Source organism: Apteryx rowi, unplaced genomic scaffold (genome assembly GCF_003343035.1).
Source record: "Apteryx rowi isolate R43461 unplaced genomic scaffold, aptRow1 scaffold_47, whole genome shotgun sequence".
Lineage (NCBI taxonomy): Eukaryota > Metazoa > Chordata > Aves > Apterygiformes > Apterygidae > Apteryx > Apteryx rowi.
The window spans coordinates 940228-959642 of NW_020450727.1; the positions used below are offsets into that span (position 1 = coordinate 940228).

Consider the following 19415-nt stretch of genomic DNA (forward strand, 5'->3'; position numbering starts at 1 on the left):
TGATCTCTTGTCCTGAATGCTCTTCACGTATAATGAAAATGTGGTAACCCCACAGGTTGGAACAGGAACCCCAGACAAGGGGAATGTGATATCCCCAGTCATCCAAAAAACACTTACTACTCTGCCATTCTGCATTTAAAGTGAATTTCTTTCTCCATTCATTGTTTCTGAATGTAAGCTTTGCGTTTTTGCATGTAGATTACATTTTTATTGGTATGAACAGAATGTGTCGTTTATTTTTTCATCTTTCCAAATGTTGTTAGGCTTTTGTAATAAGAACATTTTTATAATATAATTCAGGATTTGTATTATTATAGAATAAAAATATTAGCAAAGTAGATGAAAATGTTCTAAGGGTCTAATTTCCAACTTGTATGCTGTTTTCGGTTTTTTAGAGAAGTCTTAGCATGCTTGTGTACAGTATATTTTACAGCTTATAATAAAATTTTAAAAATGCAAAATTTTCTTTTCAAAGATTACTCTGAGTTTCAGAAAATTAACCTATAGCTAGAAATGCAATTTTGTGATGCCCATATCTAAAACCACAAATAAAGCTTTTGCTAATAACATTCATTAAAGAAGAAAGCAAGCCTACATCGCAAGTTATAAAACAGAATTGTCTAACACAGTCTAAGTAACAAATTAATTCTAAAAGCATTAAAGCTGTCTTTTTCTAAGATTCCTAGCTGAGAAAATATGAACTGTATGTCAAAAATATTGTAACATAGATTCTTTTCCCTCATGGATGAACACTGCCCAGCAAGGAATATTAATGTGAACTCTGGACTCTCAGTGAATCCATTTTCTCATCTTCTTTTTCTGCTGATTTTTTCTAATATGAAGGAGAAGTCAGATGTTCTAAGATAATTCAAACCATGAACTTCTCTGTGCACTGTGTGGATTCAATATTATTTTCAGGAGGAAATTTTTTTATTCTTTGTTTGTTTTCTTAAAACAGTATTTTCTTCATGTTGTTGCATGACTTGCCTAACACTAGGTACCAAGGAAAATGTGTAGTAATCAGACGCCATTTGTAAGCGACTTTAAATGGACTGACTAGGAGAACACCTGGGAAAAGGTTGTGTTTTGTAAGCTCTGTGGGAGTGCAGTGTGGCTAGGAGTTACAGTCGTCTCAGTGGCACTGTGTGCAGATGGGGAAGGTGCACAGAGAACGTTTCCCTTTCAGATGTCCTTTGATATAGAAATTTCTTAAAAATCCATACAGGAAACTTCAAAACATCAGCCCTTTCCAGCTGAATGTGAGACTGTGAAAAAGCAAACGGTGAAGAGCCTTAAGCACACACAGAATACAATTTACTTGAACATTTTTAGTTTCAATCTCTTTGGGAATGTGAAAATTTCAATCCTGTGCCCCCCCCATATTGCTAGCAAAACCTAGCCACAACTGAGAGGTGATATCTAGGATAGAAGATTATTACATTATACAATATGCTACTAAAGATACTGAGATATTATTAATGTAAGAGTAATTTAAGGACAAATTGATGTCTAATCTGCATAAGAGAGTATCACCAGCTATATAGCTATAATCACTTTAACGAATGCTTTGATTCCAGTAGGAAAGTGTTGTGGTTTTGCTTTTGTTTTCTGGTTTGATTTAAACTTCTCTCTGAATAAAGTTAGCCCTCTTGCGCAGAATGAAAATACGCTGAGGACTATGCCAACAAAATTTGGTTTGTTTCAGTCTGTAACTCCAGAAAAGTTCTCCTATAGAGTTTAATGCATCCTGTAGAGACTTAGATCTATACAGGGAGCCACGCTGATAGTCATCAAGGTTTTGCACAACTTTAGGGCCCAACTGGGTAATCTTTGTAGATTCAGGATGTATCACCATAGAGCATGGTCAGCAATTAGCAAGAAGAGAGAGGCGCCCAAGATGCATCCCAAATCAGAGCTAGAGAATCCAGAGACAAACACTGGAAATGACCGATTTCAACAAAAGTGTTTCCTGGGTCAAGGATGGAATTTCTTGTTAAATACATGAATCACAAAAAATGGATAGCCATATGGTTAAGGGAATTACAAAGATTTGACTACATTTGTCTCCTATAGCTAATAAGACCACTCATTCGCTGTCCTCCTCTGTCTTTTTGACTGTTGCTAGAGATAGTTTTTGGAAGACTTTTGTATTGTCTCAATACATAATGTAAAAGTTGGATGAAAACTCAGAAATGTTCATGTGTGGGAGAAGAAGATGGTGTCCCACTCACTTTTGTGTATATCAGCCTATTATGGTAATATTTTGGCAATGTACATACTTTTAAATGCATTTTCTCCTTTTTCTCTATTATTTTCATATTCGCATTCCAATCTTTTCTCTTTTTAATTTACTTCCAGCTTTTCTTTTAGCTGTTTTTCCACCTGTGTTATATTTGCAGTCTGCTTAGTTCTTTCCTTTGTTTTGTTTTTGCTTTTTCTTCTTCTTTATGGAAAACCTTAAACCTAAAGTTGTAATATAGTATATAAACTGGTCAATTATTCATCTTTTTCTCCACTTTAAAAATGTAATTGTCAGCAATATCTAAGGAAGAGGGGAGCTTCTCTTTGGAAGTCTGTATACAATGACAAAGGGGGGGATTGCTAATGCTAGGGAAGAGCAGCCTTTAGAAAGGGGCCTGGGAAGTCAAAATGTGTAACCGTAGTTGTATGTAATGGTTGTTATCCTTTGTGTTCAAAATGTCTTTCCAACGTATCAAGCAGGAACAATAATAGTTGTTTTTAATTCTGTTTCAGCAACAAGAACAAGATCCAACTAACTTATACATTTCCAATTTGCCACTTTCAATGGATGAGCAGGAGCTTGAGAACATGCTTAAACCGTTTGGGCAGGTTATCTCTACGAGGATACTGCGTGACTCGAGTGGGACAAGCCGTGGAGTTGGCTTTGCAAGGTACTTCAATGTCATTAGCCATGCTGTTTTTTCCTCTTTTTAATAGAAGAAGAATATATTCTTTATTTAAAAAAAAACAAACTTTTCCCAGATATTCAGGATTTCATCCAGAGTAGGTGGAAAAGGCAGAACTTATAGAAAGTGACCAAACTTTTAAAGAAAAGGGGATCTAAATAGAGACACCAGCAGGGCTTTGTTAATTTGTCCTTTGCTTAAGCTAATATGGCCGTGTCTCAGTTCATAAGGCTAAATCTGAATCTATTACTGTTACTGAACAACCATCTAGGGTAAGAGTCTGCTCTCCATAGCTTTCACTTCTTCATTGTACTTCTCCTTTCTCCTCTGCCCTGAACCAGCAAGCAAGAGTCATGCAGGGCTTTGGCATGGGCTAATCCCGTGGCTGGGGTTCAAGCCCATTATCCATGCCACCAGTTAAACCTAGGTTAACTGATCTTTATCTTTGCTAAATGTGGACTCCTCAAAAACATGGGGGGAATTAGCCTTCCTACGAAGGAGGGGAAGAAACTTCTGCTGTGGCATTTCTGGCTTTCGAGGCTTGAATTCCAGACAGAAGACCATAAGGAAGAACTTTTTTTTTCATTAGTTCCTCTAAGAAAATCAACTCATCATCACTCTTCAAACGTCAGTCCTTTGAATTTTCTGGCTCATTAACATGTTGTCATTTGGGAATGAAAATATTTTTATTCATTTACAGTAAATCTCACCTTAAAATATTTCACAGCTCAGTCAAATATTTCTCCCAAATCAACAAGAAAAAACATCTTCCATAAATAAGTAGACACCTCCTAAATACACTGTCCATGTGAGTCTACCTTTTCTCTAGTTAATACAGACTTTTGCTCTGGGGTCCCTTCATCAAAAGCTTTTTCTGCATACTTCTAGTATTTTCCCATGTCTGATTAAGTCCTGCTTTAAACCTCGGATGATGGCACAGTAATCAAAATTTGGAGGCTTTAGACTGGATATTTCTGTTATCAAAAATAGAGGCATGCTTTGAGCAATTGAGATTTGAGATTCTCAAAAATATTTTATAAAAACTCTGCCAACAATCAGGTTCCAATAATTCAGATATTCAGCCAATATGACAGTAGGTCTATGTCTGAACAACTAAAAAAGTCTAAAAATAGTGCACAAAGAAGAACTGAACAAATTATATCTCCTGATGAAGCCAAAAATTTTAGAGACTGGTTTCACTGTGATTTGACTATGGGAAGTTCACAGGACTGCGATTTTTTTTTTTTTCACGAGATCATTTATTTGCTTGGCAGACTGGCCTGTTTCAAAGAAACACAACAAAGGAACAAAATTAGAAGCAGTGGGAAGATATGTCTTTAATTATTTAAGACTGCAAAACCAGTGAGTTTGATTTCTACCCAGATTTCTTCCTCTCCCCTTCAAATAAATAATAAATGTTTGCGATATTTTTGGTGAAAGGTTAATTTGGCATTTTTATTTCATTCATATACTTGTAGTTTTTGTTTTTTGTACAAGCACATGTACGAGCATTTGAATGTGAACTCCATACAACTATATACAAAATGTGTGCATGTGTTTTTGGATGACTTACAAAGTGAGTATATACCCACATGTTATATTTACTAATTTTGAAAATACTGATATTTTCACTCAAATGCAGTATTTACTTTTTGGTACTATGAAGGGCAGAATCCAGTAGCATCTGAGCTTAAAATTCCATAGGCATTGCAAACTTATACTGTCTTTTCTTTCCAAACTTGCTTACTGACTGTTCCTGGAATCAGAGGGTTTTTAGGAAAGCTTTATTCCAGTACAGCCAGAAGAGTTTTTAAACTCTGCGTTAAAGTCCAAAAGATTGGTGTGTATCCAAAATCTTGTTTGTATTGAAGGCATTGTAAGAAATTAGTTTCAAAGTAAATATTTTCTCAATAGGTTCTGTATTATACTAATAATTTTTTGGAATAAGCTGCTAATACGATATCTACTCAGATTTTCTGCTCTTCTGCAAGGCAGATATTGGAACATTATTGGATGAAAGTTAGTTAAGATTAAGATTGTCCACAAAGCATGTAGACATAAAATAAAGATTTTCATTTCTTGCCTTCAGGAGCATTTTATTAGGTTAATAAGGGGTAGTATATTTTATCAAGTCCAGACTTGAGTCTGAGACTAAATTACATTGTTTTGAAAGAGGAAAAATTAGGTTTCTTTGATTCAGATCCAACAATCCAGAACTTCTGCAAGTTCTCTAGAAACATTTTTGAAACCATGAAGAAGTTTTGTTTAGTCTGCCATTTTGATGATTCTGCTTGTTGTCTGGGGCCTGTGCAGAAAGGCTATCAAAATTAAAAGGTGCCAAGACTTGCTACTTCTTAGAGCTGCTTCTTTGCTGCTCAAGTCGTTGGGCCTAGTTTGTGGATCTGCATTATAGAAACTCAATGAGTGAATGAAAAGAAAATCTCTGTTAGCGTCATCATTATCCAAACATCAGTTTGCAGACAGCTATAAAATATATTCTTCTTTTAAAAGAATTTTTTTTTTACCTCCCAGTCATGAATTCCAACTTAGTTCAGACTGGTAGTTACTCCATGGCACTGCAAAGATGCAGCTGCCATCTGTGTAGCCACACTCAGTAGAGAATGTCAGTCGTTCACCCAGCTCTCTCGTACTTCATCCAGCTATTAAGTCAAGTTTTGATAAGTGTGCTAACCTGTTCGGGATGCTGGATAAATTCTTGGAAACCATCACAGCTACTCAGTTATTAGTTCCTGTTTTTAAAGGTAACTTAGAGATGACAAAATAAGGGATGGTTGCATCATGTAGTTGTGATATTTTAGTTGCAATAGTTTAAGATATAAATTAAAAGCTACAAAGGCAGTTTGCGTAGTCAGGCATGTTTATATTTGGGTTTATTGCTCTTAAACCTTACAGACCCTTCAGAATCCTCTATCAAAAGTGGCATTAACTTTTGTTCTATGTACCATAGAAGCCAAGGATTGAATTATGAATGACTGTGTATCAATCCTTCTACTTTCTTCAGGACAGCATAGGACTTTGTACTACAGCTGTCCAAATTATGCTCTACCTAATCTTTAAATAAATACAAGTATTGTATTTGCAGTTTGGTATTGACTTTGGCCTCATATTGCGTAAAATCTTCATTCAGTTTAGTTTTACCTTTCTGAAGTTGTGTATTCTTAAAAACACCTATTCTGTTGCTCACACACGGGAAAGCAAGGTGCAAAAGTGAAGAGATAAAAAGCAAGAAATATGCTAAAAAAATTGCAAACATGGAATCTGGATGAGCATTTAATTTATGTAAATAATTATTTTCATAGGATGGAATCAACGGAAAAATGTGAAGCAGTGATTGCTCATTTTAATGGAAAATTCATAAAGACACCAGCAGGAGTTTCTGGTATGTTGTATATATTTCTAACAACATGTATGAATGGGATACCGCCTATATAGTGAAAGCCTGTCATGCTGATTGTTGTATCTGACTTCTCATTCAAAAGTAGGCTTATTAAAATTAAACTGTCTTCTTGGATGACAGTAATACTTGCTCGCTTGGAATACAGTATGTCATTTTCCTACAGTAAACCTTTTCTAGGAATCTGGTGCTGTTCTCTAGCAAATAGACAAGCAGCTCAGATGCCTTAAGCCAGCTATGCACAAATTTACATCCCACATAATCCCAGGTGAAGTCAGAAGACAAGTATGTGTTGTATTTGCATCAGAATAGAATTTGGTTGATTGTCCACAGACAATTTTTTTTAAAGAGAAAAGAAATGGACGACTTTTGCCATCTGTTGATGATTTTTCCAATTCCTTTCAAAAATGGCAAATTAGATTCTGCAGCAGTGCCTTTATGCCAGGCCTTTCATTCTTTGGGATATTTTGCTCTCATGTCAAAATAGGCTTTGAGGTTCTCCAGGAAGATGAAAGGAGATAGATAAAGAGTGCCAGTTCTAGAACTATTGTGCAAGGCAAAAGGAGGAGACGCTCCATAGTGCAATTTTGTCATCGCACCAGCTCCTTATCAATTTGCCTGTTTTGTCAGCACTATTTTTAAGAGACAAAAAGCATGTTCCATAAACACTCAAAAATCAGGAAAGGAAATTCGGAGCAGCAGAGTAAAATAGAAAGAAAACAGGATAATAACTGAGGAAAGAATATATGTCTAAGATTCCAGGCTTCTTTTGGCAACTATTTTATTGAGGATCCCAAGTGGGAATTTTGCAGTTTACATTGTTGATGCGTTTACTGAAGCCACCTTTATCCCACTGGTGATACATTCTCCATAGTCAGACCCTGACCCAGAGAACATAGGAAAAGGAAAACAGCAATCAGCAGGCAGAGAAGAATGTAGCCTGTTTTGTTAAAACTACATACATGCCTCATCCCTGGAAGATTGCTCCAGTTTGAGGCAGTCTGGGCTGTGGTAGGGATGGAAGGCTGCTTCAGAGCACAGGAAACCACTCCCTTCACCAGCGCTAATCTAATGCAGGGTTTTGACTTCACTGGCTTTTGCAGATCCTTTGCACTGGGATGGATTCCTGAGACTGTGATTATTTAGTTAAAACTTTGGATGTTATAGATAGGGGCTGTAACATTATTTTCCTATTATTTCATGTATTTAGCAATCTGTGTTTTTATGAGATGGAAAATCCCTTTAGGGGCAAGGAGATCATGGAATGATTTTCACTGAATGCTGGTTGTGCTGTGATCCACCCTTGGTGATTATTTTTATAGTGCTGCTATGGCTTAGACATAATTACAAGTAAAAAGTATGGGGAAACCAAGAGTTCAAATTAACATATAGGGGTTTAAATTCAATTACAGACAGTAAAAAACTGTAACTGAACCTCCTATTAATGCTTTTTAGTTTGCTCATTTGTATTGCCACTTGCATTATCCTGTCCTCAATGAGCAAGCTGTCAAGCGTATCATTGTTGATCATACTCTGTCGCTGGTGGGCCGTTGCTGAAGCTGGAGTTACACCCTTGTATTATCAGGTTCTAGCAGGTAGAAATAACAAATTGCTGCGCAGAATTATAAGAATGATTTCTGCAGAGAGTGTGGAGGAAAGAAACTAATGTAAAAGTGTGATTAATTAGGACAGCAAAATTTCCCAGAACTGGTGAATGTCAGAAAGGGGAAAATAAAGAAGGGTCTTTGGATGTAATCCACCTCCCTGACTTTAACTTCTAATGCTTACCTGCCCACGTCAAAGTAGTCATCTAGGTTCCCTGTCTAAAAAATGTAAAGAAGCACACACCTGCAGCGACCAATGTATCTCTGCTGGCAGCTGTCTTAGAATGGGATGAATCATGTCTGAAGGTAGCTATCTCTCACCAGTGGTTACAGAGCGTGTCTAGATGAGTAGCTCAGAAACAGATAACCCTAAATGTCTGGAAGTCAGTTAAGTGAGATGAGTCGCACCCTCCATGACGCTCAAAAACACTTAGCATTCTACTGTGCATTGTACAAATGAGTAGGTGTATAAGGGAGCTGTGAGAAATTAGTTCATTAAAGACCCTCAGTTTTCTTGTATTGCTTACAGTCCGAACTGTACTTTTGAAAGCCAGTGCTGTGAAGCTGTGTTGCTCTTGCAATGGTCTTTCTGGTGCTCACATTCTTGCTGGAGTTCCTCACCACAGAGCAGGCGTGTTTCTAGTAATGCAGCCTTACACGAGGGTGCAGCTTACACACGATAAGACACTGCAGGCTGCCAAACAGTGGAGCAGAGTCATAAGGCAACTGCGGTCTTAGACTACCTGCATGCAGAAAGTGGATGTAGTGGAAAGCTCTTGCACAAACAAAGGTTAGGAGAATGTTTGGAAATAGATTAGCATCTTTGGGGGTTATAGAGGAGCAAGTTCAAATACGTGCAAAGTAAAACTGTAGAAATGGAACTGTGTTTGAATTAAAACATTGTGTCCTAGAAACTTGGCTAAAATCAGCAAAGGGAGCTGGCTATAAAAACACTGTTATCAGGATGAGGAGGGTAGGAGAGAAGGGCTTGTAATGAAATAGGTGTGGGAGGAAGAACATCTGTTTAACAAAAACATGCTTTCATAAGGCAGCTTTGGTATTTTAACTAAGCTGGGATTTAAATGGAAGAATGGGTTAAACACAGTTAGAGAAAACATAGGTAAAACCTGGGAAGCATGAGAACATAAAACACCAAACCTTCTTTGAATCTGCAAGGGTTAAGGCAGCGCGTAGGGTTCACAAATGTGTCGATTGTAGAATTTTTGAGTGACAGGTGTCTCACACTGAATGTTGATGAAGCTGAACCCAGATGTACCAAACTACCCAGACTTTATTTCCCCACTCCATATTAGCTTAATGAAAAATATATTCAAAATTTAATGTGTCCTTGTTTGTTTTCAGTCAGCAAAAAGGAAGGTTAGCTCAGAGAGCAATACCAAATCCACTGCAAGTTAGTATAATTCTAAATCTCCTAGGAGCAGTATATTAGTTTCACTGTTTTTTCTAGTCCTGAGTTTTGTGTTTTGCTATATAAGTTATTTTAATACTGTTTCTGTTTTGTGGAATATGACATTTTGTTTGTTTCTCTCAGACCTTCGATTTTTGTATTTCCTACCCTTTTTAACTACATGATTATTACATTACTATTATAATCTTGAAATAACATTTGTATTTAGTTCTACTTTTCTCTTTTAAAAACTATTGTCTTTACTGAATAATGTGATATTTAAAGCTTTTCATTTGTCTTGTGAAATGTGAACCTCATGAGGTGAATTGGAGGAAGCAGAGACTAGCATAAGGAGCCAGGACACAGAGGATGAGCAGTGAGGACAGAGAGAGCATACTTAAGCTCCCTCCCATAAAGATTTTGTCTAATGTTCACTATGTTTTTATTTTGTGTTGGACTCGTAACAATTCTGTAAATGACCTGCTGGGCAAAATCATGACAGGCATCTTCTCCCTTTCACAGTCACTTGTAGCTACATGATATTATATGAGAATAATTATATAAACAATTAATGTGCAAGGAAATGAAAAAGCAATAGAGAGAAAAAATGAGAAAAAGGAGAAAATGGAGAAATTGAAGTGGTGTTAGCAATTGTACTGTGGAATCTGTGAGGACTCACCAAGTTATGTGGGAATAAAAATCCCCGTGGTGTGGGAAGTCTGAGTGTATTTGTCTCATTTACACCATTTTACCTTTAAAATGAAGAATATAGAAGTTACAAAGTTATGAAAGCTTTATGCCTGTTATAAAGGTTTTATGGATTCTGTCATACTTACTTTAATGAAAAATAACTTCTGTGATTTTTTTTGTTTTCATAGGAGTGAAGTAGAGAGCATTTTTGCTGAGCATCCTGTAGCATTTTTACTTTTGCTGTAATACTGGTGGGTTATGGTGATGACCCAATAGTGATAGGTTATGCATGACTCACCCTTCTCTTCCCACTTACAGCAAAGATTTTGATCGCTCAGATTCTGTTTCAGTGAAGAAACTAAAGACAGCTGTGAGAGCCCTGCTCCTGACTGTAGACTAGGAGAAGGTACACTAGGTGCAGTAGACACTGCTGGTTGAAATGATTCTCATCCTGGACATCTGCTGCAGGAGAGGAATGAAAATGAAATAGTTATTCTGTGGCAGTCATTTCTGAGCTTTTTCTATCTGCTTACCTCTAAAAAGTATCCAGCGCTACAGAACCCTGTATAGTGAATTTAAGCCTCTTGACAAGTAAGCTAACATTTCTTAGTCATCTTTCACAGATCCTTTAGAAATAAACCACAGTTTGAAAACCTAAAGGGTATCAAGAGGTCACAGTGCTGGTGTTAGTCCTGATTGCCTCACCGAACTCAGCAGAGCCAAGATTTTACCCGTTAGATCAAAAATTTGAAGTGCTCAGTGCTCTAATTCTCATAGTTCATAATTGCTGCTTTGTTTTAAGGAGAAACATTGGAACAGAAAAAATAATCCTATTTATAACTACTCAAAATATACTCCTATGGCACCCCTAAAATTATTAAAGAAATGTAACCCTGAGCACTGCATTTAAGTGAAGATTAGGATGGTGAGGAGGATATGTTTTGTTTCTCTTTAAACATATAAAGCTACTGATACTTGAGATCTTGGGTTGCACAACTTTTTTAATCCCCAGAGCTTTTGGCAAAAGTTTCTAGCCGTACAGGCTTGCTGTATCATTAAAGTGATGTTTTAATGTTAGAATTCATTAGTACCATGTGCTTTGTCACTCAGAAATATGCAATGAGAATCACTAAAAGATGCAGTTTAGCTGAAAACTGATTAAAAGAATCCTATTTAAAAATATTTTGTTGTATTAATATATGAAAAGCAGAGCTTATTGAAATGTTGATGGAATTAGCCACATAGAGTCAAGAATGCAAACGTGCAGTCCAATACAAGAACATCAGTTTTGTTCTTGTATTTCATAGTATAACTCGTTACATATTTGGGCAGACACTGAGCAAACCAAGACTGAATCCTGCTGTACGTATGTGTACAATATGGGTATAAGGGCATACAACAGGGAAGTATTTACATTCCTTTCAAAGCCTGTCACTTCACTCTCTAACATTACATCCACATATGTCTTTCTTCTGTTAAAACATTAGTTTTAGAGGAGGGCAATCCAGGGAAAGTGGAGATGCTCAGCACTTTCCACAGTCAGGTTTTAAAACACTGAATTGGTGTTAAACCTCAAAAGAGCACACAGTTAGAGAACGCCTTGGTGGCAGCAGCTCAACAGAGATCTACGTATGGTTAAGAGGTTTGGCTGGTTTCCGTTAAGTGTCGGTAGAGTGGGCATTTTAAGCGGGTTGTCCTAGCTGTTGAAGTATAAAACCACTGTGAATTTTAGCCCTTTAAATCAGCCATCATTATTATTCTATCCTAAATACAACTCAGAATTTCTGTACTAAGTGTCTCTCCGTCTTGCACATCCAGACAAATCACTGAGTGATTAATGGTCCCCTGCATCACTGGGCTGCACACTTCCCAACAACTAAACAATAAAAATGACTCTCCCTTCCTTCCTGGACCGTAAAAAAAGATTGCTTGGCTGGTTTGTAGGGTTTGTTGGGTTTTTTTGTTTTTACATATCTAATATATATGTTTGTACATATATGTTGTATATATGTTGTATGTACAAGAGAAAAAATAGGTATTTGTGAAAAATATGAGGAAAGCTAAGCTGAAGAAGTAAATTTCAGATATCATTCTGAAGAGAGTAAGGGCGATGTTCATCCTTCTGTGGGAGGGGGATCGAGAGATCATATTCAGCTCCTGTGAAGGTTTTTATCTTCTTCTTATGAACCTCCCCCCGATGACTATCATCAGTTGTGTCCTCAATGCAATGAACATACTTGTACTCAGGTCCCAAGCATGGAAGAACAGTCAAAAATTACAGGTAGGCTTTCAATCGCAGCAGCCCTCGCTATGAGCGTTCGGATTGGGACTGGGAACGCGGGCAGGGCAGCGCCACACAGCTCTCGCAGCAGCTGGTGGTCTTGCGCAGACGGGCTGCTTTGTTCTTTGGTGCGAGCTGGAATGTCCTCAGCATTTGGCTTTGCTTAGAGGCACAGGGCTGAGCACGAGAAGCGGGAGGTCAGAAATACAAGGGTTCCCATGACCAGATCTGTGCAATAACATGGAGCACAAACTTCTGGCAAATCACAAACTGATGCCTGTTTTTTTCATTGCCGCAGGTAGTAGATATTGTATATACGCAGTCAAATACATGTGGGTGATTGTTCTTCCAAGTTTCTTTCTTTTTAAACTTGCTAGGAGAGTGTTTCCAGTGCACCACAGAAGATGTCCTGCTATTTAAAATTTAGTTGTTTTCAGTTATCCATTGATAAAAATTCATATTTATTCTTAAAAATTTTTTCCTTGATCATTTTATTCAAGCAGTTGAACAGATTTGCTCTGACATTTTAAAATAAATTATCTTTATCTTGAGACAATGGTGGAAAATGTAAGCCCATAGTAACCCTTTCAAAAAAGTTTTGTACAACTCACCATGGTGGTTTTTAATGAAAGCATAATGCAGCTTTAAATGAAGTATTTACTACCTGTAATACAGAATCAGATGGCTAGAATCATGTAGGCATTTTCTGATGCCTTTATATGCCATTTTCAAGTCAATTTCTTTTGACTTCATCCAAGTTTTACACTATGTATTTTGGAAGTTGCATCTGCTTCCCACAATACCAGATGATTTGAAATAAGTGATAATTAACCAAAGATAAATACTTAACTTGGGGAGTAGCTTTTTTCATTTTAGGGAGTTACTTAAATATTTGGATATCAGATTTCCCCTTTTGCTTAATTTGTTTTTTCCTCATCGTGTAAAATCATGACTCAAAATAATTTAGGGCCAGAACCTGATATCTTTAACCATACTGAGTAATATTTTCCTTCCAGATAAACTCCACTTATTTCAGTAGAACTGTATGTATATTAAAATTCTGTGTGATATAAGCAAGGTTATTAGAATCTAGCTTTTATAAAATAGCATCAAAGTATCCTTTGGTATATTGATATTGTGCCCTTCTCCCCCAAATATACTAAGACAGAAGTCACTTCTTACGATAGAAGACTCCAAAACAAAACTGAATTCTGGTAATACAAACAATCCCCTCAGCCATGCAGAATTTTGATGACAGTATGTTCTCCAGTTTCTGCCTTGTATTGTGGGGTTTTTGTTATTCGTTGTGGGTTTACTCCACTGTTTCCTAGGTCTTCAGTATTTTTCCAGTGTCATCAACCTAACCTTTCCCTAGTTTATTTTATGAGTATAGGATTTTAATTACCACTCTGTGTAAGGTGATCCATTCTAGGTTAATTTTGTTGTCATGTTTAGTACTCAAGCCTGACTCAGAAATTATAAAGTTATTTGACTACCAAATAACAGCACAGCAGCAGCAGCAGCAGTACAAGTCTCTGACAGATGTGTGGTCAATGTTGGAGATGAGACTAGGGGCCATCTGCAAATTTTGTCTCCAAGTTCATTCATCTTTTATACAGAAGGCTGTCAAGAAATGTATTGCGTGAAGTGGGTATTTTCCCAGTAAAGCTGGAGGTAGTTTTTTATATATTCCAGCCAAAACCAGTGATGACGACCAGTAGCAGCTATGTCAGATTTGTGCCGATAGTTTAAAAGGAAGGCTCTTTGCCAGGTTATCAGTCCCCTGAGGTTTCCAATACTTAGTGTTATTCTGACCTACGCGAGAACCAATAGATTTTGGTGCATGATGTATGCTACTATGTTACTCTGGGTTGTTGCTTTGTTTTATTTTTTCTTCCTAGTCCTATGTGTTTGATATGCACTTGGAAACGCGTGTGTTTTCAGATCCAGCCCTGTCTCATTCAGGTGTTCCCAATTTGAGAAAGACTAGAGGAGTGCCATGTAAAAGCTTAGACAGCTCATGCGTCAGGAATTATTGGCAGAGAAACGTTCACATCCAAGTCACAACAGTGCTTCCACCCTGTGATTAGGAAGGGTGTGGTTTGGTGTAGCAGAGCTGTGCTTCAGTCATAGATACTTAGAAACTATTATAATTTAAGCTAGTAATAGGGAAAGAATATTTTGCAGACTTTTCCTTCTGGTTGCTCAAATTTTGACATTAGAAATTGAAGTCATGGTCAGGATTATGTTATGCAAAATCTTTGAAAGAATATATAGTGATCCCATTTCATGACATTATGCAAAGAACAAGATAAAAGAAAAATCTTGAAGAATTTCTGGTTGTATTGTATATTCTTTATAAAGCAGAGATAAAAAGGGAATAAAAAGTTGTAGCAATTTTTTTGGTGCGAGGTGGCAGGAGATAAAGGGTACCCACTCTTCCCTGCAGATTAGAGTATGTGGAAGGAAGTACTGTGCCAGCTTTTCTGGCTATTCTGGATGAGCAGAGCAGTTGAAGTTTTGGGATATTACTGAAACTCCAAGGGAAAATTCAAAAACATTAAAGCCCTTTTGCCAGATTTATTCTCCACCTTCCTTAGATGTACCTCCTAAAAGTCATAGCTCAGAACTGGAATGTCAGTTCTCATTAATCCACGGAACAACAGACACACAGCCAGGATATTCGGGTCGTGTTTCTTTCCAACAGGTTTTAGAGTGGTGCTTTAAAATCAAAGATATAAGGCATTCCAGGTGCTCCCTGTGTGTGTGGCAGCTATTTTTGTGCTGTGCAGAACAGTCATTGGTGCACTAGTATGAGTCTGTGTTATTTAACTGTAATATTAGAAATACAAATTAAGAAACATACCTCATTGGGAATGCTGAACGCTTGTACATAAAAAACTACTTCAAGTAACATTCCTTCTTTCTTCTCAGTTCCTGCAGAACCTTTATTGTGCAAGTTTGCAGATGGAGGACAGAAAAAGAGACAGAATCAGAATAAATATATACAGAATGGAAGAGCATGGCACAGAGAAGGCGAGGTGAGACTTGTAAGTCCTCCCTTCAAGCTTTAGTGTGGGTGTACAGTAATGAATACTTACAAAAATGATAGGCACTGAGACTTCTTGGCTTGGCCCTTTGGCATATTAAATACGTACCAGCAACTCTTACCTGACAGTTTGCAAATCTATAAAATATTTAACTGTATCTTTTTTAAGAAGAAAAAAAGGTAAAAAGTGAAAGATTACATCCTACCTGATTAAAGCAAACAATACAGTATCTCCTTCGAATTGGTCAGGAATATACCTGAAGTATATCTCCCATAGTCAGAACATAGTCCTAGTCAGAACAGAAGCCATAACTTTATTTATGTATAGTAATCCTTTTGTTTATGCAACACTGAAATGGTGATGTTTTATAAGACTTAAACAGTATACAAATGCAGTGCAGCATTTTTTTTTTTCTATAGGAACAATATCACAGTTTTTTTTAAACCTTAATGTTCAAGATAATACTTTCAGAGGTTTGCTGTGATAAGCAAACCTAGACACTTCATATATATAAGACAACAAAATTCACGTGTCTTCTGAAAAACAGCACTCCCTGTTCATTTTTATAGTTAATATATTGTAGGCAACACCCTAATATAATCATGTTCATGCCCGGCCTCTCAAACACACATGTGTTCTCAAAGCCAGATATGTCATGGATGCATTTGGTTCCTCACATTGGAACTTGGAAGCTTGTACTCTTAGTCAGCATCACTGACTCTCTTTATTATGTAATTCCTTCTGTTCATTAGCTTTTCCCTTACTGTTGAATAATAAACTATCTCTAGACAAATTTTCAGTTAAAAGCAATACAGCTAAAGAAAGAGTAGGAGAAATAAAATGAATTTTTTCAACTCTTGCTTTCCACTTTTTTTTTTTTTTAAAGGCTGGAATGACACTTACTTATGATCCAACCACAGCTGCTTTACAAAATGGGTATGTCAAATAATGGCACACTAAAAAAATTCTTTGCATTATGGCAGATGCATAAAACTATTATATCTCTGGCATTTAATAAATATTTCTGTATTTTCTAGATTTTATCCTTCGCCCTACAGTATTACAGCAAACAGAATGATCACTCAAACATCTATTACGCCATATATTGCTTCTCCGGTTTCCACATACCAGGTTTGTATTTAGAACTTAGTAGCTGAAATGATTAATTGAAGCTTATGTCTATTATCAATTGCTATCTCTGATTTTATGAATTCTGCAGAAATGCTGTATTTTAATGTGGTGACCTCTAAATGCTGTATAGCATAAAAACGAAGGTCTTACAGATTCCTAAAAGGGTGTTTGTTTCAGGAAGCACAGCAATTTAATGAGATAGGTGGTGTCTTGCGAAACAAAGTCTCTAATTTGTGGTGATACCTAAGGTATTTGTAGCCAGTTCTGCATGTCATGTATGGTTTTTTTCTCTTGGTAGAATTCTTTATATATCAATAATACATCTTTAAGATAACTCTTCTTTATCTAAACCCCTCTTGAATTAACTAAATTCTATTTCAAAAATCTCTCTCCATGCTTTTTGGACTTTTCTTCAGGTTGTTTCAGTGCAAAAAAAGCCCAGGAATAATGCATTATGTAGGTATACTAAGAATATAGAAACTTGCTTGATGTTAGAGAAGGAAACTTGAAAGAGAGTTTAGAATTGAAATTACATTAGCATTCAGATTCAGTATTTTCTTATTAGGAGTAAAGCATTTGRTCGTCTAGATAAGTGTTTTTAACCCAAAAGTTACTTTATTAAGGACAACAAATTAGAACATCCACTGTATACATTTTGAGTTCTTAGAGCCCAATCCAAAACTTTCTGAGAAGGAGTCTCTCTTCTTCTCATTTTGATAGGCACCGTTTTGGGCCCCTGATACAGGAGATTGCCAAAGAATTCAATGATTTTTGCACTTTGGTATAAATCTCTTAGGTATGCTCAATTTTAGGTCATTGCACATTTCACTTTACAAACAACTTGCATTTAATGCAACTGATATAGCTGTCTCAGATGTACAGTATAGTATTTAGTACTAGAAACTTGCCTGTTATCACAAGGTAAGCTAAACGATTGGTTATTCTAGGCATTTTACTGCTTAACACATGGACAGAGTAAATAGCAATGATTCAGGTCAGGTAGTAAGTAATCACAAACAATTAAATGTTGAAAGTTTTTACCCCTGCGTGTCAGGGGAAGGAGAGGAGGCTTTTTGTTTTTTAGTGAGAGAAGTGCTAAGTTTCCTGCCTTACTATGGTGAAAATCATTTGCGTGTAGAAGGCAAACAGCAGCACTGTGGGCAATTTAGTCAGTATTCCTTTGCAGAAATTTCCATGTACTCTCCCATTCCAGGTGAGAACAATGAAGAAAAACTGTTTAACATTAGTTTGGAGGTCTAATGATTTCTTGCATGACCAAAGGGTTATGTAGGACATGAAACAGTATTCTCTGGCGTAAAGGGCATCTGGATTAATTTTATATTAATTTTTGAGGCGACTTATGCAACAAAATGTTTGTTGTCTGCAGATGGTGCTTGAACTATCTTTTTCAGAATATGAAATCATTTTGCTTTGTACAGGAATATTACAAAAATTACAAGAAGTTCTTACCTGGAAAAATATTCCAGCACTGCTATTCTTTATTGAAATATAAATTATGAATCAATTTAGACTCTCAGATATTCAGAGTGCAAGTAAAAGTTGGAAGTTGGTATAGAAACATGTTGCTTATGAACATAGAACCAATCTTCTGGGCTAACTGAGATATGCAGGCCACAATATTGTATGTTTCCAAAAATGTTGTTACCAGTGTTTCAACATATATATCATGGAACTGAAATTGTTATGGTTGGAGTTACTAACATCATGATGTTTAAAATGCCACAGTAAAAGGAAATGAAAATCAAACTGAAATATTCTGTATTGGGGAGGGAGGAGGTTCTTGGCCGGAAGGGTTTCACAATTTGAGCATTAGTCACATCTTCATTACTGATCTGTTATTGAAACTTGCAGCATTCTGTCATCTACACAGCAGCATGTATCAGAAGAGTGTGATTTATTTTTTCTTCTTTGGGGCATGGTATAACCTGTTGCTAGATTTATTCTTACTAAATGTAAACAAATTTAATAAAGTTTTGGTTAGTGTTTGTTTCTACAACTCCTGTATACCCAAATGACAGTACTAAGCCAGTTACTATCATAGTAGGAGTAGATTAGCCAAGGCTTTAGTCAGGCTGTACCAGTATTTTTGCCATTAAGCTTTTGCCTGGGGAAAGGGAGGGTTCAAGTCTTTTTCCCTTTTTTACCATCCCATTTTGAACTCCCAGTTGCTCTTTTTCTGATTGAAAAAGAAAAAAAATCTGATTTGAAAGGCAGTACCAAAAGGAAGGAAGAAATACTTCCTTCTTGCAGAAAATACCTCACCTTGATTGTCAAGGTCTGTCTACCTGTGCTGTTCACGGGACTCTGGGAATGATGGTGGAGGCATCTGAGAGGTTTAAAACATCTGGCAGCAGTGATGAGTCTGTTCTGCATGCACAGTGTAGTTCAGAGTCCTGCCTTATCCAGCACATATGGCACCTGCAGGAGGTGGAGATGAGACATTTACATCTTAGCTTTAATATTTCGTACAGGACAATTTTTCAAAGAGCTATTCCAACCATCTTTTTTAAAATAAGATAACCATATAACCTATTAGTGTATCTTTTAATCTTTTTAATTTACCTTGTCATGCAAGTTAGGCATCCTGCCTCAATTTAAGTACTTGGATAATCAGTTTTTTGGAGAGAAAACATGCCGCCTGTGAGAGGAGGAATGCTCATCAGAGGAGCTCATCCTCTTTCTGTACTTTGGGAATAATACATAGCAATTCTCTTAAGTCCTATCATTGTCCTTGTAACAGGAATGCGGCAGAATTCCTGGGATTTTTTTTTCTTTTGCAAATCCAATAATTTTTTATTCCAATCACAGTAGGAGGCAAATGATGCTATATATAACTGAGACCCTAATTATTTTTCCCAATGGAATTTCAAAGACGGATGGGTGCCCCT

The 19415-nt window shown here is 36.7% G+C and overlaps 1 protein-coding gene across 8 annotated transcripts in view; it reads left to right on the plus strand.

The window, feature by feature from the left end:
• RBMS1 (RNA binding motif single stranded interacting protein 1) overlaps positions 1–19415 on the plus strand; it is a 97530-nt gene that overhangs the window by 69826 nt on the left and 8289 nt on the right. For 7 of the 8 annotated variants that reach the window (XM_026077932.1, XM_026077935.1, XM_026077938.1 and 4 more), the window contains 5 exons: positions 2755–2912; positions 6248–6327; positions 15260–15375; positions 16262–16311; positions 16413–16506. In XM_026077932.1, the coding sequence (XP_025933717.1) occupies positions 2755–2912; positions 6248–6327; positions 15260–15375; positions 16262–16311; positions 16413–16506 (498 nt within the window). The remainder of the gene's footprint in view (positions 1–2754; positions 2913–6247; positions 6328–15259; positions 15376–16261; positions 16312–16412; positions 16507–19415) is intronic. The other variant, XM_026077933.1, reaches the window with a different exon arrangement.